This window comes from Rhinolophus hipposideros (genome assembly GCF_964194185.1).
Source record: "Rhinolophus hipposideros genome assembly, chromosome: 12".
NCBI lineage: Eukaryota > Metazoa > Chordata > Mammalia > Chiroptera > Rhinolophidae > Rhinolophus > Rhinolophus hipposideros.
The window spans coordinates 55,701,314-55,727,472 of NC_138058.1; the positions used below are offsets into that span (position 1 = coordinate 55,701,314).

Sequence of the window (26,159 nt, forward strand, 5' to 3'; positions counted from 1 at the left end):
ACAGTATTTCTATATTCATACACATTTAGTAAATATTCCCTAAGATAGATAGTATAATTACAATACCATCAATTTAGAAAGATCCCATCAAAACACGGTTCACAGAAAAATACATTTATTTTTAATATTTTATTCTAATCCATTCCATATCTCAGAAGCAACAGTGAATAAGAGTTCTATTTGAATTCAAGTTTGCTTAAAATATGTCCAAATACATGAAAATTTATGTTTAGTGATCACAAAAACCTCTAGAAATAACATTACATAAAGCATACAGGTATTTAAATATACAATACAATTAACACTCTTAACATTTATGAAATGATCTAAGGAGAAAGTATTACAAGTAACATTCACTACACGTGATTGTGTGTACGTGTTACCTTAATTTAAAAATGAGATCATTAATTACCTGTCTTTTGTTCCAGGATCCTGAGTGGTTCCAAGCTGGTAAAGAATATCTATCGTAGAGTCAGAAGAGAGTCCATTCAGTCTTCCAAAAAGTAAAGGACTATTCAAATCTTGCAAAAAAAGAATCGAAAGAGAACATTTTCTAAATAAGCGAATAAGTTGGGAAGATTTGCTCAACTTATTTTAAATTACTCATTAAAAAAACTCTTCTGTACAAAAATCATATGATTTTATCAATTGGTGCAGAAAAAGCATTTGATAAGATACAACGTCCATTTATGATTAAAACACTTACTAAAATTGGTATAGAAGGAAAATACCTCAACATAATAAAGGCCATATACGACAAGCCCTCAGCTAATCTCATAATTAATGGTGAAAAGCTGAAGCCCTTTGCTCTACGTTCAGGAACACGACAAGGTTGTCCCCTATCACCTCTGCTTTTCAACATAGTGTTGGAAGTCCTCGCCAGAGCTATCAGGCAAGAGAAAGAAATAAAAGGCATCCAAATTGGGAATGAAGAAGTTAAATTGTCACTCTTTGCAGATGACATGATGCTATATATAGAAAACCCTAAAGACTCCACCAAAAAGCTATTAGAAACAATCAATGAATACAGTAAAGTTGCTGGCTACAAAATCAACGTACAAAAGTCCATTGCTTTCCTACATACCAACAATGAAATCTCAGAAAAAGAGATAGAAAAAACAATTCCTTTTGCAACTGCAGCAAAAAGAATAAAATACCTAGGAATAAACTTAACCAAGGATGTGAAGGATTTATATGCTGAAAACTATAAGACATTTTTGAAAGAAATTGAAGAAGACACAAAGAAATGGAAAGACATTCCGTGCTCATGGATTGGAAGAATCAACATAGTTAATTGGCCATGTTACCCAAAGCCATATACAGATTTAATGCAATCCCCATTAAAATCCCAATGGCATTTTTTAAAGAAATAGAACAAAAAATCATCAGATTTGTTTGGAACCACAAAAGACCCCGAATAGCCAAAGCAATATTAAAAAAAAAAGAACAATACTGGAGGTATCACTCTCCCTGATTTTTGCTTGTACTACAGGGCTACAATAATCAAAACAGCTTGGTATTGGCGGAAAAACAGACACATAGACCAATGGAATAGAATTGAGAACCCAGAAATAAAACCACATAAATATGGACAGATAGTTTTTGACAAAGAAGCTAAAAACATACAATGGAGGAAAGACAGCCTCTTCAATAAATCATGCTGGCAGAATTGGATAGCTACGTGCAAAAGAATGAAACTGGACTGCTATCTGTCACCATGTACCAAAATTAATTCAAAATGGATCAAAGACTTAAGCATAAGACCTGACACAATAAACTGCATTGAAGAAAACATAGGTACTAAACTTATGGACCTTGGGTTCAAAGAGCATTTTATGAATTTGACTCCAAAGGCAATGGAAGTAAAAACTAAAATAAACAAATGGGATTATATGAAACTGAAAAGCTTCTGCACAGCAAAAGAAACTATTGACAAAATAATGAGGCAACCAACTGAATGGGAGAAGATTTTCGCAAACAGTTCCTCTGATAAGGGGCTAATATCCAAAATATACAAGGAACTCATGAAACTCAACAACAAAAAAAAAAACAACCCAATTGAAAAATGGACAGAGGACCTGAAGAGACATTTCTCCAAAGAGGATATACAAATGGCAAATAGACATATGAAAAAATGCTCAACATCGCTAATCATCAGAGAAATGCAAATGAAAACCACAATGAGATATCACCTCACCCCAGTCAGAATGGCTTTCATCAACAAGACAAATAGTAACAAGTGTTGGAGAGGCTGTGGAGAAAAAGGAACTCTCATACACTGTTGGTGGGAATGCAGACTGGTGCAGCCGCTATGGAAGGCAGTGTGGAGGTTCCTCAAGAAATTACAAATAGAATTATCATATGACCCAGCAATCGCTCTCCTGGGTATCTACCCCAAAAATATAAAAGCATTTCTCTATAGAGACACGTGTACGCCAATGTTCATTGCAGCTTTGTTTACGGTGGCCAAGACATGGAAACAACCAAAATGTCCTTCGACAGATGAATGGATAAAGAAGTTGTGGTACATATACACAATGGAATACTATTCGGCGTTAAGGAAAGATGATATAGGAACATTTGTGACAACATGGATGGATCTTGAGAGTATAATGCTAAGTGAAATAAGTCAGACAGAAAAAGCAGAGAACCCTATGATTTCACTGATATGTGGTATATAAACCAAAAAGAACAAGACAAACAAATGAGAAACAAAAACTCATAGACACAGACAATAATTTAGTGGTTACCAGAGGGTAAGGGGGTGGGGGGTGAGTGATGAGGGTAAACGGGATCAAATATATGGTGATGGAAGGAGAACTGACTCTGGGTGGTGAACACACAATGGGATTTATAGACGATGTAATACAGAATTGTACACCTGAAATCTATGTAAATTTACTAACAATTGTCACCCCAATAAAATTAATTTAAAAAAAAAAAAACTCTTCTGTAAATTCTAACAACGACAAAAACTCCAAAAAATAATGAAGCCATAATGGAATTTCAGAAACAGAAGCAATCACAAATATTATATTGTTCAACTATAAAAATTAAAATAATCGAAGTTAACTGTCACCTGTAGGATCACTGCCTGATGCCGCACAGTTTCTCAGTAGAATGTCAATGAGCTTCAGGCCAATTCGAGTAGACTGTAGTCCTATCTTTACTAGGACAACCTCAATGTTTGGTGAATGCATTCCACAGTATGGGGACATCAATAAGGCGGCACAAGTCTGTAGCAGATTAGCAGTAGGTGCAGCTGCACTTGCCATCATTCCTTCCAGATCACTTATGTGAGTAAGGCAGTGATGTAATAACCGTAACCATCCAATACTGAAATACACAACACAAAGTGGCTTATGTGGTCAATTTAAGTAGCTCAAATTATTTCAGGGATAAACAAAAACTTCTTAAAGATTAGCATGCTGTGTTTTTCTTAAATAGCATCAATCTATGTAAAATGAAGTTTTAGAATACTGTAATATCAATAAAGAATTAATAAGTTTCCCCTAGGACATAGCAAATAAACATACTTAAATGCTAATAGCATTTAGGAACTGCAGACTTGCTTTTTTATTAATTAGAAAATGTTTTCATGGATACATATATTTATATGTATAAATACAAACTTGCAAAAATGTGAACTCGTGGCAGCTTCAGAATAAAACAGAAATCCTAAATTTTTATCAGAAAAATTTTCAATACAACAAGCCTGTAAAATTTTCAGGCAGTAAAATCTACCGGAAGAATGTAAATAAAAGAATATATTCAGGTTCTTGTTTGGTTGGTTGGTTAGTTTGTATGGTTCAAATCTAATCCTTTCGTTGCTTGGCATTTGTGAATTGCCATATAAGACTAGGTCCCTGGTCTGTAAGGCCAATTTGTATGGTTCAGGTATACTCCTGGTGATAGACATTTGGACAGTTTTATATTATACTACAACCCAAAGAACTGGAACCCACATCCACATATACCACACTGTAGATCATCATCTCAAGGTTAAACACACATAAATCTCAATTTTAACCAGCCTCACAATTCTGCTTCTACAGAATTGTCTCTATTACACTTAATAAAATTATGACACTGTATAGATACCCAAAGAACAAAGAACTTCCTAAACTCTAAAAATGAAAAAAAAGCCACAGGATAAATAATTTAACAGACATTTTTAAGAGTAAAAAATGAACATACCTTGTTTTAGATACCTGATCTTCAGATGGAAGAAAGGGATTATTAACTGTTGCTGAAGAAGTGGTACCAAAAGCGGTGAGGCCCAGTAACTTAATTTGTGAAAGACCTAAAGTGCTGGCATCTCGTGGACGATGGAGTCTAAGGCAGACAGCAGAGGCTACTTCTGCTTTTACAAGCTGAATTTTTATGTAGGTGAGACCACTTGTGACCACAGGAGTGGACAACGGTAGCATATTTACTCCATCTGCACTTACTTCAACAGACACTGAAGAGGGACAAGCTGTAGGAAGAAAAAAATTAAACAATCACTAAAGAAAAATTAAACTAGACTTCATATATTAGTGGAAATCCCAGTAAAACAGCAGCTTTCAGTTATATTCATTATAAACTTACTAAAAAAAAAAAAAAGACTTATATACTAAATTGTACTTTGTCACTAATTCGCACCATAATTGATTTTGGAGCTTTTTTTCCAACATAAAACATGAAGTTCACAATATAATAAAAGTTGTATTTAAAAAGTTCTAATTGCTTCTCAACCTTTTGGCTAAGATCAAGTGTGAAAAATTCTAACAGACACCTAAAAAAAGAGTAACTGAAGATACGCAAACCACATGTACTTGATTTTCTCCAAGAAAAAAAAAGTCAAACAGGCACTCTATTATTTCTATTTTATTCAGAATTATCACCAACAAAATGGGAAATCTAATTAACATATTATTCACTGTTGTAAATAATTTGGAAAGAATGTAATTTATTAAAAGTGCTTTTGCACCAACTCATTTCATACTATCATACTGTAATGATCTTAAACATAGACGAGTTTAGAAATTGCTTTCACCTCTAATCTTTTGCTTCTCTTTCCAAATTGAAGCAAACACCCAGATGATTTCTTTCAAAAATCATTTTCTGGTAATATTTAAGAAGTCCCAATGAAGTAATAACTGGCAGGTGCTATGGGAAAATAATTTTTTTCTTACATAACATGGAAGCCGACAATAATTGTATCTATCAGCTACAACAAATTTTGAACTTTGATTTTAAATTTAATTTCGATTATAAAATTAGGAAGTAACTTACTGCATGCCAATTACATGCCAGGTTTACACTGAGAACTAGGTAAGTCACATCCATTTTAAAATTTAATCTTCATAATCTTTTGTGATAAATATTATATCTACGTTCTACACAAGATGATAGTCAAAGAGATTAAGTAACCCAAACTGCCATATGAACAAATGGCACGTTTATATTCAAGCCCATGTTTGACTAAAGATTATGTTATTTCCAATGGAACACAATATATCTTCAATTTCTTTTCCACTCCAATAATAAAATCAAAATGTTTTAAGCACATTTATAGTAGGGAACAACTAACTTATTGATTTTATATAAAGAACAGAATTCTGCTTTATCACATTCTTCCTACCTCAATTCCCGTGTGCAAATTCAAGTCATACCTCAAAATACCATTTACATGAACCATTCTTTCTCCTTTCAAATAAAGGCAATTTCTTCCTCCTCTTGCATTATCCCCTAAGGCTTATACTAACTTATACTTTATAATGCAATATGGAGTCGTGTATTTTCCTTCTGCCATTTTTATTCATTACATTTGTTTTTTTCTAAGAAGTATGAATTCCACAACTATATTAAGGTATAACAATAGTCTAATCTTGCAAATAAGTGGAAAATTTATTCTTCATATATGCCAGAGATCTACAAAATTTCCCAGTTCTTCATCCAATTATTGAGTGACATCAATAGCAATAAGAATCAATCAATGAACATATAAAAGAATGTGATAATTTCAGTAATTCTGTAAAAATTATTGTAAATAATTATATTTACAATATTACAATTCTGTAAATAATTATATTTACAATGAAAAGAATTTGGGGACAATCATGAATGCCATAGTATTTGCCATTCCTCTATGAACACTTGAAAGAGTTCCTGTTTCTGAAAATAAAACTTGTTTTCTAAAAATTTCTTCTGAATTATTTACTTTGCAAAGTTATAATAAAATATTCAATGAAAAGGCATCAAATAAATGACTCAAAATATTACAAACAAAAAATCCACAACCATTTAAAATAATATATTCAAAATAAAATTTAAAATTTATTTCAGATGTAATTAGTTTACAATGGGGGGAAAGGGTGGAGCACACAAATAAAGATATGTCAATTTCATATCACATGGCCAGTACTGAGGACTAGGCAAGAAAAACTAAGATCGCTATCTATAGGTCTGTGAATTAACTCACTTCAAATTACCGCTCTATTTTAATAAATTTCGGGGTAGAGGAAAGACAAAATAGTATTAACTGGAATATATCTGTTTGGATTTCATGAAACGTTCTATTTATTTGAGGGGAATAGCCATGTCAGTTCATTTCATGGGAAATGATTTAGTGGTAATATTAAATATTATACTGAAAACTTCTAAATTAAGCAATCTGGAAATCATATCTAAGTGTAAAGCTGTTTGCTAAATATTTTTCTCATTTTTACATGTTCCTACATTAAAGTTTATTTTCATGACGCTTCTTTACAAAAAATATTACTCACTTGCAAGAGATGCAAGATGAGGTTGGATATGTATTTCTTTAAGAAGCACTGCTGCAGGTAGGTGAATGGTGAGATCACACCAAGCCTCCTCTGGCAGAAAGATGTAGGACCAAGCAGCAGAGCGAGCTCTTCTATGGGGCGGTGTGGCCTGCAAAAGCACCTCAGCTGGCTGGGCAGTAGGACTACTAGATGTGATTGTACCTACAGAAGAGATTTTAAATAAAATAAAACAAAAGAAACCCAATAAAGCATCAAGAACTATTCAAATCATAATTACACTAGAATTTAGTTAAAAACATGAAGATGTGATACTATGAATACAGCTGATACATTTAACATGATTTGCCAAAATATTCACAAAATACCAGGACATCCATTCAACTGGCAAGGTAACAAGTTCATTTTTACCTACTGCCTAATCTATTTATATTCATGGGTCAAATGAAAACTATAACAAAAATATAGCACAATAATTCTCAAATGATTTAAGTAAAAAACCAATGTCCAATACAGCCTTCAACTTGAAAATATCACCTTTATTCTAAGTTGTCAATGCTCATGAATTAAAAATATTAAAAGAAAACTATATAAACCGGAAAAGTACCTAAATTTGAAGCTTCTTAAAAAGAAAACACAAAACAAGTTCTTTAAAACCAATTAATATTTACAGCAAAAACTGACATAATCTACTAATTAGTTTCCTGAATTATACTTTTATTTAAACTAAAAAACAAATTTTACTGCTAAAGGACTATTAAAAACTCCTAATTAGTACAATGTTTCAAAAACCACTACCTTTAAATCAATTGTTTTCAATTAAAACGGTGGTATTGTAACACGATCAACTTACTTCAACAACTATTTTTGCTTCATTCCAAACTAGTAAACTACATAAAACTAGTAAACTACATAAATTTGTACCAGTAAGATTTAATAACTCTTCTTACCCAAGGGTGCAAAGTTATGGATCCCTTCTGCATTGTCAGGCTCAGAAGGTAGTATTCTTGTTTTCAAAGTACTGTCAACAGCTTTATTTGGACCAGAGTCAAGAAATTTCATAATAGTTGACACCATACTTCTTGCAGTGTTTACAATAGCCCTTGTACTAGTAACCATATTGTTGCAAATGAGCTGAACTCCACCTAAATTTACAAAGAATGCTAAATGAAAATTATCTTAAAACAGATGGCTTGACATCAAATCATCTTTCACAGAAGACTACAAAAATGAGAACATAACGTGGTATCTATCAAATGATTATATTTAAATGATAGTTTTTAGAGTTTTATCTTACCCATATCATGGAATGCTTTCAAGGCGTCACTAGTATCCAATACTCTCAAAATGAACCACAATAATGGTTCAGATAACTGGCAAGTAGCAAGAGAGCCCTAAAAAACAAACAAACAAACAAACACATCTATATTGTAATTTTAAAAGTAATTATTAATTTCCTATTAATTAGGACAACTGAACTTCTATTGAATGTAATATTCTTTTATAGTTAATTACTTTAAAATGACAGCTTAAACCTAAGCCACTAAATACAAAATATCTGCCAAAATACATAAGATATCTTACCTGATTCAAAAAGGAAGTAAACGGTCTCTACTCTTTGAACTCAGAGCATGTTTTTAAGCTTTTATCATTTCTACCTTAAATTAATGTGCATTAATTGTTTTATACTAAACACTAATTGCATTTAAAAATTAATCCTTCTCAAATATCTTTGTTATCTTCCAATGGAGAAATATATATACACGCAATAAATATTTTAAAAAATGATAATTATACATTGACATAAAAATTCCTTTAAAATTATGTTTTAGAATCCTCGTTTGAAAAAACGGTAAACAGATTAGAAGTTAAAATAAGCACATTGGTTTTTAAAAGTTCATTTTTCAAAAGAAACATAAAAAGCAGTAATATTCTAACCTTTCTTTTAAAATTACCCTAATACCTTTTAAGTGAAAGGCAACTACGTATACAACATAAGCTTGAAAAAATAACCATTAAATTTTCATATGAACATCTACAGACAACATTTTGGTATTCAACTCTGCTATTTTGGGGGAAAAGGAAAGAACTGGGATAATGGGAAAAATTAAAAAATTAAAAATGTTAAATGTTTTATTCTTATATCATTATGCTCCTCGTTTACAATATCACTTTTACTCTCCAACTTCAATTAATAATCTGTTCTATCTGCTGATATTCACTTTCCAATATATAACATGAATACTCTCTTTGTCTCTGTTCTATAAATAATTCTCTACTCCCATTACTAAAAACTACTTAAATCACTGCAATTGTTGCTGGATTGCACTTACTTGTCTGCCCATATATCCACAGGCCATGTAGGTTAAAATTGGCTGCAGCATCATGTGGACTGTAGAAGCTTTTTTACTAAGTGTTGTCAATATGGTAAATAATCCATCCCCAACTGATATGGCATCTAACCCACCATGAAAGTTTTCATGTTTGGTGAGATGTAATCCACTTGCCCCTAGTTTAAATAAAAAGATTACACATTGTTTTAAAAGTATATCCTTAAAAATCAATAATTAAAATAGGCTTAAAGGCCATTTTTCCTGAAACCACTGAAGGATGGGTACATTAATAGGAATACGTGTGTGTGTACACACATATACTTAGAAATGAAAGTATCTACCATAGCATTCAGTAGAGCATGTTTTTTGGTTATGTGAGATATATACTGGGGGTGCCAAAAAAATGTATAAAGTGGACACTTTGGTCAATGTTGCTCAAGCAGTAGTTCGCCGTAATCAGAAGTGCCTGGACGCTGATGGTAACCACTTTGCGCATCTCTTGTAATTGCAGAAGTCAAACGTGACTTGTATTCACCTTTTGTTATCGGTATATATTATTATAATTTTAATACAGTTTTCCTTTCTTAAAATGTGTATACACTGTTTTTGGTACCTTCTATATATTTAGGATATCTCTACTGTTGGTAACAATAAGAGGAAGTTGCTCTTGATCGAGGCACATAATTTTGTATTAGCTATATATGAAGAGGAAAGGAAATGAAGGGAAAAATAACTGGTACTATGTGTACTTCCAAACATCTAATAAAAAAGTTATGGACGGCCCGGTGGCTCAAGCGGTTAGAGCTCCGTGCTCCTAACTCCGAAGGCTGCCGGTTCGATTCCCACATGGGCCAGTGGGCTCTCAACCACAAGGTTGCCAGTTCAATTTCTCTAGTCCCGCAAGGGATGGTGGGCAGCGCCCCCTGCAACTAAGATTGAACACAGCACCTTGAACTGAGCTGCCGCTGAGCTCCCAGATGGCTCAGTTAGTTAGAGCACGTCCTCTCAACCACAAGGTTGCTGGTTCTACTCCTGCAAGGGATGGTGGGCTGTGCCACCTGCAACTAGCAACGGCAACTGGACCTGGAGCTAAAGCTGCGCCCTCCACAACTAAGACTGAAAGGACAACAACTTGACTTGGAAAAAAGTCCTGGAAGTACACACTGTTCCCCAATAAAGTTCTATTCCCTTTCCCCAATAAAATCTTAAAAAACAAAAAAAAAAGTTATGATTGTTTCGCTTACACAAAGAAAAAAATACCAACAAACAAATATGTATTGGGAATGGATTTCACGATAATTTACAAAAATTCAATTATTTTAAAAAAGTTAACACAATGTATTAGCTCTCAAATAGGCAGGAAAGTTAAGCAACAATATATATAAATTTTACATTGATATGTATCATAGAAACTGTTACACTTTGCATAAAATTTTGTATTTCACTATTTAAGAAAATGTGAATAAATCTTTCTGCTTTCCTAACCAAAAATTTGAAGTGAAATTCTTCATCTTTAAAACATTAGAGATACATGGCTATAAATTATGGTATCTGACTTATGATACTGATATTTTTTTCATAATTTAATATTTTGTTAGTATTTTCCAATTTTTTAAAAATTCACTTTAAGTTTTTCAATATTTCAATGTTTTCACTAATAAAAATCAGTCATACGAAGTTTACTGTAAAGTACTGCTATAATATAAAGTAAATTGAATTTATATACTGAAAAGAAGAGAGCTATAGTATAAAACGTTCTCAATACGTACCAATTATCATCGCCATAGCACTACTATTACAGAGGCCCAGAGCAGACAAAATCTGGCTCATAATCTGTTGGTTGGCTAACACTAAGTCAGCGACGTACGCAGGTGATCCTTGAATACTACTACTGCTTCCATTACCATCTTTGCCTCCTGAGACTTTTTCTTCATCTGAAACACTGTCTGTTGTATTGGCAGTCACAGACACTCTTGCACTGTATTCCCTATTGCCCGAAAGAGGCAGCTGTACTAAAATGTTAACCAGTTTTAACAAATCAAACATGAGTTGATCTCTTGTCATTTCTCCACAAACTGCTTTTGCATCACCTGGACGAATGAGGTTGGCAAAGAGTCCCCCAAAGCATGCTCGAGCACCCACTGAGCTATCTGATCCACTTCGAGACATCACTTTGTCAGAGCAAGTAATATAGTGGTGTACTAAGAAGGTGACAGACTCTATCACAGCAGAAATAGTACTAACTGAAACGACTTCAAAATTCTGCTCCAGAGTAAACTCTAAGAGCTTTACTTGGGCATCAAGAGGTCCTTGGCCTGTCTGGAAGGCACCCCTGCAAAAAAGAGAGAGAATTAAAAATCCATTTTAAAATCTTTTGAAATAAGTTCTCCACAATACAAGAAAGCTAAACAATAATTGATCTCTTGGTATTCACTATTTCATTTTGTAGAAATGGGATCCATCTCTTCTTGAGTTTGTTCTTGTACTTGCCTCTATTTTATACATAATAAAAATGACTTCCCTTCCAAATAGAAAACTAAAGGACAAGTAAATCAAAAGGGTGGATTCTGAAGTATAGACTAAAATGTTTCAAGATCACAAGGCATTCCTCATAATGAAAAGAGCTCTGTTTTATTATGTCCTCAAATGTTGCTATTTTAAAATATTCTCTACTGAACTGGATTTTCAAAAGTCAATGAAGTAATTTTTATGCATCAAAATCAAATTCTCTCAATTTCTGCATATGCCTAAGATATAGAAAGCTAGAAAGATCATCTCCCCCACCACCTAACAAAAAGAAAGCGAAACTAACTATAAAGTCATAATTTTCTTGAACCCATTCGACTGCTGAGGTCAAAGGGTACCAAAATGCCTGAAATCCATGAAAACACAGGTACCCCCCCGCCAAGCAGACAGAATATGAGCATTGACTTTCCTGAGGCAGAATTTAGTAAAAAGAGATACTGGTAATATGTAAATAGGCAATAAGAATTCCACTAAAATATTTAACAAATTGCTAAACAAAGGGTATGCAAGGGTGGTAACCCAGAACACTTGGTTACCATTCACAGGCACCCTCCCTCACCACCTCCCCCAACACCTTGCCCTAAGCATCAATTCAATTTGCTGTTCCTGAGTTATATACTTTACAATAAACCAGTAAACATTAAGTAAAGTGTTTTTCCTGAGATCTGTGAGTCATCCTAGAGTATTATCAAACCTGAGCAGGGGCTTGTGAGAACCCCCGAATCTGTAGTGAAATCGGAGGTAAGTGTGGGTAACCGAGGGACGTAGGCCTTGCAAATGTCCTCTGAAGTGAGAGTAGTCTTGTGGGACTGAGCAGTTAAAACTGTGAATCTGATGCTCACTTTGGATAGCGTCAGAACAGGACTGAATTGTAGGACACTGATTGATGTCAGGTAAGAGCAATGGTATTGAAAACACACCACGTATTTAGTATCCAAGGAAAAAACCCTCAAATACCATTAGCTATTTGCCACTACTGTAGAGAAGGAAATGCTCTCCAGCTCAGAATAAAAGCTGAGGATTGAGCAAGAACATTGGAAACAAGCCCCTTATACTCCAACCCCTACAGAAGCACAGGAAACAAGATCGATTTGAAGATAACATAACACTCAAGGTAATAATGATCAACAACAAAACCCAAACCCAGCTCAACTCCAGGAAAGAGTGATTCAAATCCTCACACTAATCACCCTAGAAGAGACCTGTCCCTTTCCAGGCAAGAATAGTTACTTTAGTATCTAAAAGATATGTGCTTATCTAAAGCAAAGAAAATATAGGAATGTATTACATGTTTACAGCTTATGTAAAACATTCGTAAACATGACAACTGTGTCACAAGAGATGCGAGAAAGAAATTGAAAATATATTGTTGGAAAGTTCTGACATACATAAGAAAATTGGAAATATACTGTTGTAAAATTCTGACACCATATGTGAGTTGAGGTATAATATTTGAAGGTAGACTATGATGAAATAAAGATGTATTTTGTAAAGCTAGGGCAAACACTATAATCAAAAAATTTTAGTTACAAATAATAAGCCAACAGTGGAAACAGTGAAATTATTTTAAAAAATTAGTAATTCAAAAGTAGGCAGAAAAATGTTTTAAAACGGAACAAAGAATAGATTAAATGAACAAAGTGGCAAAGTGATTAATTTTTATGGCAAAGTGATTAATTTTTGAACAAAGTGGCAAAGTGATTAATTTTTATGGCAAAGTGATTAATTTTTGTCCACTATATCAATAATTACATTCAATGTAAAGTGGTCTGAACAGATCAATTAAGAGACGAATCTTATCAAACGCTTACATGGGAAAAGACCAAAGAAAGTACAGCTAACAATATTTCTACTTGTGAAAGACTGAATGTTTTCCAGTGAGAGAAAAAAACAAGGAGAGCCAATTTCACCCTTTCAGTTGAACCTCACACTGGAAGTCCTAACCAGGACAAGCGTGTGTGGGGGGGGGAAGGGGCGGGGAGGGGGGACGACATACACAATGGAAAGAAATAAGACTATTTTCACAGATCACATAACTGTATACAAAGAAAAAGCACATAGAGGCTACAGTTCTTCACAAATTAACCCTATAGACTGACACATTCTCAATCACAATCCAGCATTTAGGGGGGAGAGTCAATAAGCTGATTTTAAAATTTATATAGAAAAGCTAAAGAGTTAGAATAGCCAGAAAAATTTCGAAAAAAGAACAAAGTTTGAAAATTCACAGTACTAGATTTCAAGAAATAAAAGTACCAAAACAGGGGCAGCCGGATGGCTCAGTTGGTTAGAGCATGAGCTCTGAACAACAGGGTTTCCGGTTTAATTCCCACATGGGCCAGTGAGCTGCACTCTCCACAACTAGATTGAAGATAACAAGTTGCCGCTGAGCTTCTGGAGGGGCGACCAGATGGCTGAGCTGGTTAGAGTGTGAGCTCTCAACAACAAGGTTGGGGGTTCAATTCCCACAAGGGATGGTGGGCTGCACCCTCTGCAACTAAAGACTGAAAATGGCGACTGGACTTGGAGCTGAGCTGCACCCTCCAAAACTAGATTGAAGGACAACTACTTGTTGCTGACGGGCCCTAGAGAAACACAGTGATCCCCAATACTCCCCAATTAAAAAAAACTACACAAAAAATAAAAAATAAAAAAAAGTACCAAGCAGTGTGGTATTGAAAAAGAACAGACACAAACATCCACTCTATAGAAGAATCCAGAAATGGTGCAAAATAAATATAGTCAACTGATTTTTGAAAAGGGTACAAAGAGAATTCAACAAAAAAAGGATAGTCTTTTTCTCAAACAATATAGGAAAAATTGGATAGCCATAGGCAACAAAAAAAAAAAGAATTTCGATCCAAATACAAAATGTAACTCAACATAAACCTAGATATAAAACCTAAAACTATAAAAACTCTTTAAGAAAACAAAGGCTATCAACTACATGATATGCGTTAGCACGTATTTATTTGACACAAAATAAAGAAACAAATAAACAAAACTTAAAAAAAACTTTTTGAAAAATACTGTTAAGAAAATGAAAATATAATCCACAGAGCAATAGTAAACATCTGATAAACACTCATCTGATAAAACTGAATGCCCTCTTTATATTGACTGTACATTTCTTTTCAATCTATATTATTACTGTAACAAAAGAGCTGCTGGCTAATTTATCGGATTCCAGAGATTTTGTTGTAAACATACAAAACAGCGTATTCTTGGGGCAGAACCTTATAAATACAATTTAAGGAAGTGCTAAAAAAATTTATAGGATGTGTGTAGGGTGGAAGGGGGTGGGAGAATAGCTGAAAAAAATACATAATTAGTTTTGGAGGAATGTAAACCACTTAAAAATACATTGTATGTAACTAAACTAAAAACAGTAACAAATATTAGAATCAGTGTATTGAATGTTCATGAAAACCTTGTCACTCTACATGGACAGAACTATACAAAAGCCTTTATCTAACGAGTATATTTAGAGGTCTCCTCTAGGTTTTCTTAAAAGCCTGGTTGAAATAAATCGTGACTAATTTTTGCTTGTCAGCTGATTTTATTTATATCATCCAAAACCTCACAAAATCCTCATGTTCGTATTCCAAATATACAAATGAACACCATTTAACGAATGCCGGTGGCTTTGTAAATCTACACCTTCTTGCTGCCAACCTTCACTATGTATATACGACAAAAATCTGAACTAAAAACCACATTAGTTTTAAAGTAGTTATAAAAGAGGAAAAATACACAAATGAGGAAAGTAACTAGGAGATAAAATTTTCTGAAGCTATGAAAGCATATATCCATATAAATTTTGCACATTAATTTTTGTACTTGGTATGAAGCAATTTGCTGTTTTATAAAAAAATAACTATTATGAATAATTTATTTTTAAGTTAAATTTTATAAATTATACTTTTTGGTGTAATTTTGGTATACTTAATTTCTAATATTTGAAATTCATTTTTAAGGAAAAGAATCATGTAATCTACAAATGATTTTGACCATTCCGTAATATATTTTTTTAAATTTTAAATTCACTGGCATTTCCAGAATGAAATTAAACAATAAAGATAAAAACAGCATCTTTAACTTGTTCCTGATATTAACGGGAATTCTTAAAATAAACAAACTTACAAGAGTTTCATTTGTTCATCATCCAGTTTTTTGTAACTTTAAATAAGATGACACTTTATACTGCATTGAAATTTTTCAGTTACATAGGAATAAAATGTTGGATTTTATGAAATGTCTTAATGTATGATGAAAAAAGATTCAGTACTATGATATACATTATATGATACTGAACCATTCATGCATTTTAAGAACCAACCCATCATGTTCAAAATTTATTCTTTTAAGATACTGCCTGATTTTGTTAATAAACTTATTTAGAATTTTTCTATGAAATTAGTATGTAATTTTCTTTAAGCTCTTTTCGAGTTTTCTTATCATGCATATATTCGTTTAAAATGAAATAATGGATAACTTTAATTCTCTATCTGCAGCCTAGAACAATTTAAACAGCTTCAAGTAAATTTTACCTATGGTCATAATAACCAATCTATGAAAACAGTAAAAGCTAGCAAGGATTTGACACACTATATTCCTTTCCTAATAGACAGAGCCATAAAGAAATAAAACGAAATAAATCTGGAAACATACCAATTAACCGTTCCTCCTTAATCCTAATATCCTTCTGCTTATCTGTTCCAAATATGCCCCCAAACACTGGTAAGGCAAACTTTATTGGGACGATTACATACTTATATAATATTATATACTTATAATCAGGAATATATGTGTACATTGAAATTTACCTTTCTGTTGAAAGTATATGAATTAGCTTTAGCAAAAATTCACTGAATATTTGAGGACATGTTGAAGAAAGATGAACTTGTAATCTGGTAAGAAATTCTTGCATAGCTTGTGTAGCTGTTGGACCAACCTGAAGAGAAATGAAATTTCACTGAAAGTTGCTTACTTATTATTTACAGAATTATTCATTTAAAAAGTATCAAGTGTCAAGTCAAATATTCTATTGTAAATTTTCATATGAAGAACAAAAATATTAACAGTGATAGCAGGAAACCAACTAATGTATTAGGTCTTGATATTTATTTTAAATTGAATATTACAGATTCCATCATTAATAACTGTTTTCCTTATGGCTTAAAACAACTTATATCAGGTTTATTTTACTCAATACAAAAAATGATTCACCTGAATTACACTAGAAATATCTTTACAACACTTACAAAAGAACTTATGCATTGATTTTCACAAACCAGCTTATTAATTATCCTATTTCAAAATAACTCAGTCTCAGAGGTTAAGTAATCCACAAAAGATTATGCTTCTAATGACTAGCAGAGCAAATGCTAAAGTGAATAAAAAAAAAAGAAACCCCCCAAAAGAACCCAAAGGCTAAAAACAAACCTGTACCAATTCATAAAAAACTGCTTTCCCAAACTTCTATCTTACCAATGAAAGAAATGATAGTGAGAATCAAACTAGATAACCTAAGGTAAGCTTTGGAATGTTCTGTAACACTTCTACATATTATTTTATTCCATACCAATTTGGTATGATCATAAAACACTGGAGGAGTTAACTATTGTAGGGATAGACAAAAATTGTTAATACTGAGCACATAAATCATAACATTCGTAACCAAATTTCCTATATAAAATCCAGAAATCCAAAGAAAGCTTATCTTCAAAAACTGACTCTTTCAAAATAAAAATAAAAAATAAAAAATAAAAAGAGGAAAAAACACTACTTTGCATAGTGGTAGGTTCCCTAGTGTATGTTCCCTTACACCTAGCTCTACCACTAAAACCAGTTGTATAATTAAGGTGAATGCAGATAAAGCACGTTTTTCTCATATATGAAATAAAGGAAGTTGGAACCAGTGATCCCAGGAATCTTCCCGTTTCAAATTCATGCGATTTTTATGTACAATAATGACTAGATAACCTGTTTCTACCCCCACCCAACTCTGGTCCAATCTACAAGTAGTTCCTACTTTCTCACTTTTTTTTCCTTGTCTTGTTTATTTTATTATGATCTACAAAATTAAAGTACATTCAGTATGACAATATTGAATATATGTGTCCACCAGAATTTAAGCTCCAAGAAAGCACACTTGGTCTTACATCAGACTTATTTATGTATTCTTAGAACCTAGAACAGTACATAGACCTAGATAGCTAAGAATTAAGAGATGAAAACCTTGTTAGATAATCTTGAATAACTTTCATTAAAAAGATGCTATAAACACTAAATATATTTTTATCTGAAAAGAAATATAATGAAGTAGAAATATTTTAAAAAGTGGTACAAGAAATTAAAATGATATAAATAAAATATGTAGTAAAACTATAAAAAATGTTTATAAACTCTGGTATGTCTTCATTTTTTGTTAAATAAAATATTTAATATTATAAAATAACTAAGTTAAATGAATTGTCAATCTTAATAATAGAGGTCATTAAACACGATACATTACTTTTAAAAACGTTTTTAATTCCAAAATTACTGAAATGCTTCTTTGACTTTAAGTATTTATTCAGAATATTTCTTAAATAGAAAATCAATCCCAAAAATCCAAGAGAAAAGTTACTACCTATTGTAATTCAGTTTCAGTATAGCTACTGTTATTATAAATATTTCAAAAGATTTTATTACACTGTGACATAAAAGGCATCATTTAGTACTTTGGCAATAACAATTTTATATATTTAGACTCATTAAAGTTTTTCTTTACAAACATATTTACTATATAGTCTGAACCTGCCGGTGTCTCTGGTTTTCAAGTCAGATTACCTGTGGACTGTGTTGATTTGTCCCATGTGGACTGGTGCCAGAAAGAAATTTCACTAAAACATGAATCAGGTTTGGATCTGAAACCAACAGATGGGCAGTACTCTCCTGAGTTCCAATGGCACTGCTGGAACCAGCTATAAAACATTTTTTTAAATGTTTTTAGAAAACGGACCCTAAAACATGTAATATTTAAAACATCTTTTAACTTCAAGAAAAACTCACATATTCCTGGGTATTACAGTTTATTAAAAGGATCTGACTCTCTTACAGTACTGAGAGTTGGACTCATTCTGTATTGTCATCTACTGCAGATCTCGTCTCTGTCCTACTTCGCTTGTGAAAAATACCTAGTTTTATGTGTATCTTATTAAGCATACTGTCAAGTGGAAACGAAATAAGTAAATGCTTACTATCCTTTTGGTGAACCTATTCTTAGTAATTAACTCCCCCTTCCAGAAATAGTCAGAGATCTACTTTTCAGGTAAATTTTAACCCAGTTTTCTAAGATAAATTAAAGTAAAAAGTATACATTTTGGGATGTAAGCTGATAAAGGTTGTACACTGTTAACTGATATACAGGCAACACGTCAGTTTTCTGATTGGAATAAAATAGCCTTTGAATCAAATCTATCTTCAGTATCATCTAATAATGCTTCTGAATGCATACTTGGAAAATATATTCTAAACAAAAGAATGGAATTTTGATGCTAAGCAATGACTTAAATTAATATCTTCATGAACGTCACAGAGCTTTCTATTTAATAAAATTAAGTCCAAACAGAATGGGGACAAAATCCAGTCACCTGTTGTCATAACCTACAAATGGAATGAAGATTTCAATTCACAAATGGGTAGTCTTTGCTCTCTAATATGAACTGTAATGCCTAACTTCACAACACCTCAAGAATGCCAGATAAAACCTAGACCTAAACATGAAAAGTAAAACCAGTAAGCACTACCAAAGATAATATCAGAGAGTATTGTCATGACTTTGGGGTACAAAAAGCACTAAAAATTCCCTTCTGAGAAGGTTCAGAAATTATTTTACTATCTTAAATGTGAAAAATGGGAGTGGGTTGACGAAAGAACAAAACTTAATAGGACATTAGAATCTCAGAAAAAGTAATTATGTTCAGTGAATACAGGTTTTAGAGGTAAAAAAACAAAAACCGAGGAATCTAGTTATATATGTTCATGAATATTGTAAGTCCTTTTTAAATGCAAAGAATAACCAACATAAAACATAGATTAGTAATAAATATTTGACTTTGTACTCTAAACATAATCAATTTTATTTTAATAACTATTAAGTTTTTAGAAGGTAAAAATATAATTTGAACTTGTAATCATAGATATGAATTTATATTATCAAATTAAGATAATATATATAAGACAAAGGATACAATATATAAGACCAAATTCAGAAAAGACATTCAAATAAGAAATTCAATCGTTTATACAACTATATCACTTCTTAGAAAAAAACTTTTTACAGAATATGATAGCAAGAATAATAAAGTATATTTCAGAGATTTAAAAGAATAAATTTTTTTGAACTTACGATTAAGCTGCATGTTTGTCATGAGCGTCAGACTATGAAGCACAAGGCACCATGTCCGGAGCAAAGTATTTGGATACCAAGCTAATACTGTGAGAAAGCTAGTTATTGATGCTATGCAGAAAAAAAAAGGAGGGGAGGATTTTTACTCAGAAAAAGTAAATGTTTACTAAGAATTAAAAACAATGAATTAAAAAATGTCATTATTTGTTTAAATCAACTCATTACCTAGTGTCCTCAAAACATACAAATGAAAAGCATTCCCCATTAAATATAACAAAAGCATTAACAGTTAATAACATTTTATGGCTAAGTTTAAAGCTCAGCCCATGACACATAAATCAGTAATGTGTTACCTTTATAAATTTGTTGTCCTTTCTAAACTACAGGCATTTCTATTGCAAAACAATTTGTGTTTTACAAAGAATTCTCATATTCTGCAAACCTCAAACTGAAAATAATAGGACACACTGGAAAAAACCAGGGATGGGATAGACCAATCAAAACCAATGTAACTTCACAACAAAAGCACAAATAAAAACAGTAATTAGGACACTTGCAGGGCCCAGATAATAACATATGAAAGGAACCTTTTCTTTATGGAAGTGTATCTGCTAATAAAAAAGGAATGACAGAATATCTTCATTTTGAAACCTCTAGTGAATTGTTGAGCAAAACAACCCTCAAATCAGATTAAGCTCCAATTTACTATAATTTACAACAACTATCAATCTATAGGAAATACAGGACATCATGAAGATATAATCACTAAAAAGCAGGACCCTATGACTCCTGGAACACATAAAACCAAATATGGAGGGAACCTATACAGGTTAAAAGGCATTAGAAAAAATACACTACAATGTGTAGACTTTATATGGATTCTATTACAAAACACAAAAAATTTTGTAAAGTTATGACAATTAGAAGTTTGAATACTGATCAGATATCTGATGACAGTAAGGAATAATTTACTTTTCTATCTATTGTTGTTCAATATTTCTCACAAAAACAAATTTAAAAATAGCAATGGGAGCAAAATTTATTATTATTAATTACTAATGTAGTGGAAGAGATGGAAACTGACTGATTAAAGCTAGGCTGATACTTAGTGAAACAATTCGATATAAGTGAGACCATGAGCCAGTGTGGCTGTCATTTAGGCTGAAAGACAAGCCATGTAAGAGCCAGGCAAGATACTGGATGCCCCTCTCTAGGGAGAAAGTACCAGGAATAAATAATTTTCACTTTTCTTAAAATATAACTGAAATAGATTCCTGTAGCCAGACCTGAAGGCTAGTTGTCTTCCTTTGAAGATGTTCTAGTCCCATTATTCCCACATTCTTGCATTTGCCAAGAAAAAAAATGAACCAAAATAACTTCTACAGGAAACTAACATCCTCTTGAATTTACAATTACCATAGACGCTAATTCACATTTTTATAAAACACTAACTGCAACAAAACAGCCTGTGAACAAGACAATACTTTAAAGGAATACAATACAAAAATTAACAGAACATTGTCAATTTTATTTACACACATAAGTCATAACATAATACAGACCACAAAATAAGGGTTTTCTGTTTTTTTCCGACTAATTATTAAGTCAGTGTATTAAAAAAATTTTTTCCCACTAAAACATTACAACCCTTATGACAAAGATTAATAAGTATATTAACTTAACCATTATCTTTTTAGCTTATTATTTATGTTACATTAATTTTCCTTCTAATAAATCTTACCTTGATTTAATGAAATTACAGGTATTCTATTAGCATTGTATAAAAAAATGTCTGCTCCATTCTCTTTGTTTCCGGATGAACTAGAATTCAGGCTCAATGTGAGCCACAATTGGAGAAGTGATTCCAACTGAAAAAGAATGAAAATTGACAGGAACAAAATGTACCTATTATATTATGAAATACTATTTAAACAAAATCTTATGTATGAATCCTTATGATTACTATCAAATAATTTTTCTATTGAATACTTATTACTTCAAATCAGTGGACAAGCAAACACATCTTAGAATTCTTGATGAAACAAAATTTAACTGAATTAAAATTTCTAATTTACCTTATATAAATGTTTGTCTAACTTGTCTTTAAATACAAGTATACGTTAACTATAAATATATACAGTTGACCCTTGAACAACATGGATTTGAACTGTGCAGGTCCACTTATACAGGGATATTTTTCAATAAATATATACAGTACTATAAATGTATTTTCTTTATGATTTTCTTAATAACACTTTCTTTTCTTTAGCTTACTTTATTGTAAAAATATAGTATTTAATACACATAATATACAAAATATCTGTTAATTGTTTATGTTATCGGTAAGGCTTCTGGTCAAAAGCAGGCAATTAGTAGTTAAGTTTTTAACTTAAGGGTAGTCAACAGTAGTTAAGGGTAGTCAACAGTTTCATGTGAATTTTCAACTGTGCAGAGAGTTGGCACCCCTAACCTCTGAGTTGTTCAAGGGTCAACTGTAGCTGGATCTAAAGCAGTGAAGCTTAAAAATCATAAAAATTATATATGACCTTTCATGGAGGAGCTGTGGTTATCAACGCTATGTCCAATACTTTTCCATCTGAGCGTGATAAAGAAATCATCCCTGTCAGGTTGAGAATGGTCTCCCCACTTATTTTCATTTTTTATTAGGCTGGCAATAATGTATAAAAATACACCATTTCTCCTGATGTCATACCTGAACATGATGGACTTGAAGCATGGAAAAAAGTTTGTTGAAACAAACATTTAACATTGGGACAGATGACAACTGTATAATAAGCTGGTTGGATTGGTTCGCTGCTTGCAAACCCCCCAGAAGTGAATCATCTGTTCCAGCGGGAGACTGTGATACTGAAAATTAAACACAATCATGATTTTATACACAAAGCTGCAAAATGAGAAATGTTAACTAGCTATTGCTACATTCAGGTAAGCGAAGATCATATTTAAAAAAATTAAAATTACATTCTTTAAAATGTTTCATTATTATTTGAAAACTTATTTTTACTGTATTACTTGAAAGTGAAAGAACAAGTGACAGAGAAAAGCTCCCAAATTCACAGGACTTGCCAACCAAGAGAAAAGAACCTTACTTTCTAGCCATTTTTATTTTCCTAATTAATAAGAGGAAAGTAAAAGGGAGAAAAAGAAGAATCTTAACTAATTCTTAAAAAGGTAGTTTTAGAATAATCCAGACTCCAGTTCACTGATTCTTAACCCTACTATATACATTGTTTCCTGGGAAGCATTCAAAAATCCTCATGCCCAGATCACACACCAGACTAATTCATGGGGAGCAAGAGAAATATAGGGATTCCAAGAATAGTTTTTCATATATTTAGAAAATTATTATATTAAAAAGGGGAAGTATATTTAGAAGTATATTTAAAAGGGTGGACACAGTTCTGTACAATAATCAAACGACAGAATACATTAGGAAAAGCATGTACATACAAATTACAAAAGGTTCTTTAAATAAATGATTTTTCTTTTTAATGGCTTTGGGCAGTACTGAGCTGTCTGTGGTCATGGAAAGGCTGACGCAACAAATGGGACCCCCATATTACATAGGAGATAACATACAACAATATTAGTGTACCAATATGAAGATTATACATACAACACTAGACCTTTTCTTCTATTTTTCTCCTTTTTTCTACATCTCCTAAGGTAAGAAATAAAGATTGCAAACTGAAAGAGTTCAATTTAACATAGGAAGATCTAAAAACCCCAATTTCTCTACTGAAATGGATTGTGAACTCCCTTTCATAGGACAAGGACATGATGCTCTTTCAAGGTCGTAACTAGTATCTCTACCCGGTTTATCACTACGCCCCAGAGAAGGTGAACTGATTCGTAGGCCTATGAAAAATAAAAATATCACCCTTTTCTCAGCATGAGCTCTCAATATACGTCTTTGAGAGACTGCTATCTAAACTGTACTCACCTGACAGGAGATCTACCCAAGTTCAGCACTATACACGAAGGGTCAGCAAACCATGGCTTGATGGCCAAATCTGGCAGGCCACCTGATTCTAACATGGTTTCTGTTAACAGTGATGCCCATTCATTTACATATTGCCTATGGCTGCTGTACTGCTACAAAACCTGAGTTGTGTAGTTGCAACACACACCACATGGCCCAGAAACCCTAACATATTTAGTACCTGGTCCTTTATTATAAAAGTTTGCCTTTCTTGTAGATATTTAGGTAGTAAATAGTTTGTTTTGCAGTTCAATTAGGCCCATTTGGCTGTCATCTTTACCTAGGTCTTCCATCCAAGTCTCTAAAGATAACAAAGACATTAACTATTTTAAAGAGCCCACTTTATCAGAAATTTGGATGTAACACAATGACCTTGAAGGCAGCCAGCTACATGGCCTTCCCTAGGAATTTCATTAACCTGCAACACCACAATAACAAACTCATGACTCAGGTTTTTGGATTGAACTTAACATTTTCACTGAGACCTTCATCTACAGTTGACTGATATTTCCATGCTGCTGACTGCGGTGTTCGACTTTACCCCATGAGCTCATTGTTCCAGAAAGGAAGTTGAGGAAAGCAGGTGTACATTTTTCTGTATTTTTGTGTTTTTCAAGAATGAGTAACAATAGGGAATTTTTATACTTTAAAATAATCATTTATTTCTTAAAAATATAAATACTGTTAATTATTTTCTGTGGATTTTGACACATTTTGGAGAACAAACTTGAAATCAATAAATGCAGTGAAAAGGTTAAGAGCACTACATGGAGGTATTTCGTTCCCCTCCACTCTCCCAGTTTGTTAATCCTCTGTCATATTTCTCAACTTGCTACTAAGTAAAGAAGAGGTACTATATACTTAGCCCAATCAAACTCTTAAAAATGTCCTTGCTGAGTACACCTGAAAATAATCAAGAGGTAAGTTATTTGTTGCAACACTCTAAGAATGATTTTACTTACATGTAGGAGATGTATTTGTTAATGCCTGTAAAATGGAATCTGCTTCCAGGGTAGACATCATTTTCAACATAAGTTCTGCTTGCTGTTCAAGTCCAACTTCAAGGCGAGCATCTAGGGCTACAAAAAGCAATTAAGAGATAAAAAAGCTATTTGATAATTATTACTCAGTCCTATTTCCTACAATAAAATGCTGACATCCAAACCCAAAACAGGGTGAGGAATGTGTCCTTGTGTAAGAACAACCTGACATGAGGTATTAGAGCCACACCAGGTAATTGCACCTGTGCAAAGAAGACTAGAGATGGAAGAGAAAATATAAAGAGATGTACATCAAATAATTAATGATAATGGAAATAAATAAATTAATGAGAACCAGGTTCCTCACTGTCAGAGAAAAAAAGATTAATACAACTATGCAGACGTAGAAAACTAAAATGATGCCTATGGAGTTAGATTAATTAGATTAACTAATACACTGATGTGAACTCATGGCATCTAGACAGACAGATATAGAAATGAATGTAAATTCAACTGTGTGTAGATAGACTCACACACCTACATTATCCACCAAGAGGGCATGGCCATCAAAACAGCAGTAAGTGTATCTAGCACCCAGATTTTGGTTTCTTAATCCACAAAAAGGTTTTTAAATACCCTTCTCTTTATTGAAGTAGCTAATTCCCAGTTGGGGGAAGGGAAAGTAAATGATGAGCCTGCGTCAACTTGTTGTTCCAGAAAACAAGGAAGGCCTCAAAGAAAGATGAGGACATGTCAAAAAGATGAGAGACCAGCTTGTAAAATATCCCATTGGTCAAATCTGGGACAATTTGAACATCAAAATAATGACAACACCATGAACATAATTAATCCCATGGAACTGTACACTTACAAGTGGCTAAGATGGTAAATTTTGTTACTTATATTTAACCTCAATAAAAACTACCAAACAAATAAATAATGATAATAAAAAATTATAACCCATTGACTGAAACAGGAAACCACGGGTCTATTCAAACTAAATGAGTATTTTTTTTTAAAGAATTGTTTTCAAGTACCACTCTAACACCACACACCAAAAAACTTCTTTTACAAATAAGAATAACTACAATGGAGAGAGCTGGCAGACATCTCCTAATCAAGTAAATAAACGTAAAACTACAGTTGTAGGATAAA

The 26,159-nt window shown here is 32.6% G+C and overlaps 1 protein-coding gene across 17 annotated transcripts in view; it reads right to left on the minus strand.

The window, feature by feature from the left end:
* BIRC6 (baculoviral IAP repeat containing 6) overlaps positions 1 to 26,159 on the minus strand; it is a 211,416-nt gene that overhangs the window by 75,092 nt on the left and 110,165 nt on the right. For all 17 annotated transcript variants that reach the window (XR_013994673.1, XM_081069478.1, XM_081069474.1 and 14 more), the window contains 14 exons: positions 24,987 to 25,103; positions 22,735 to 22,889; positions 21,763 to 21,889; positions 20,022 to 20,132; positions 18,461 to 18,594; positions 16,453 to 16,580; positions 10,870 to 11,432; positions 9,101 to 9,276; positions 8,065 to 8,161; positions 7,718 to 7,912; positions 6,771 to 6,971; positions 4,198 to 4,477; positions 3,080 to 3,336; positions 413 to 521 (listed from right to left, as the gene is read on the minus strand). Coding sequence is in view for 16 of the 17 variants with exons in the window: in XM_081069478.1 (XP_080925604.1) it covers positions 413 to 521; positions 3,080 to 3,336; positions 4,198 to 4,477; positions 6,771 to 6,971; positions 7,718 to 7,912; positions 8,065 to 8,161; positions 9,101 to 9,276; positions 10,870 to 11,432; positions 16,453 to 16,580; positions 18,461 to 18,594; positions 20,022 to 20,132; positions 21,763 to 21,889; positions 22,735 to 22,889; positions 24,987 to 25,103 (2,650 nt within the window). In the remaining variant the exon portion in view is untranslated. The remainder of the gene's footprint in view (positions 1 to 412; positions 522 to 3,079; positions 3,337 to 4,197; positions 4,478 to 6,770; positions 6,972 to 7,717; positions 7,913 to 8,064; positions 8,162 to 9,100; positions 9,277 to 10,869; positions 11,433 to 16,452; positions 16,581 to 18,460; positions 18,595 to 20,021; positions 20,133 to 21,762; positions 21,890 to 22,734; positions 22,890 to 24,986; positions 25,104 to 26,159) is intronic.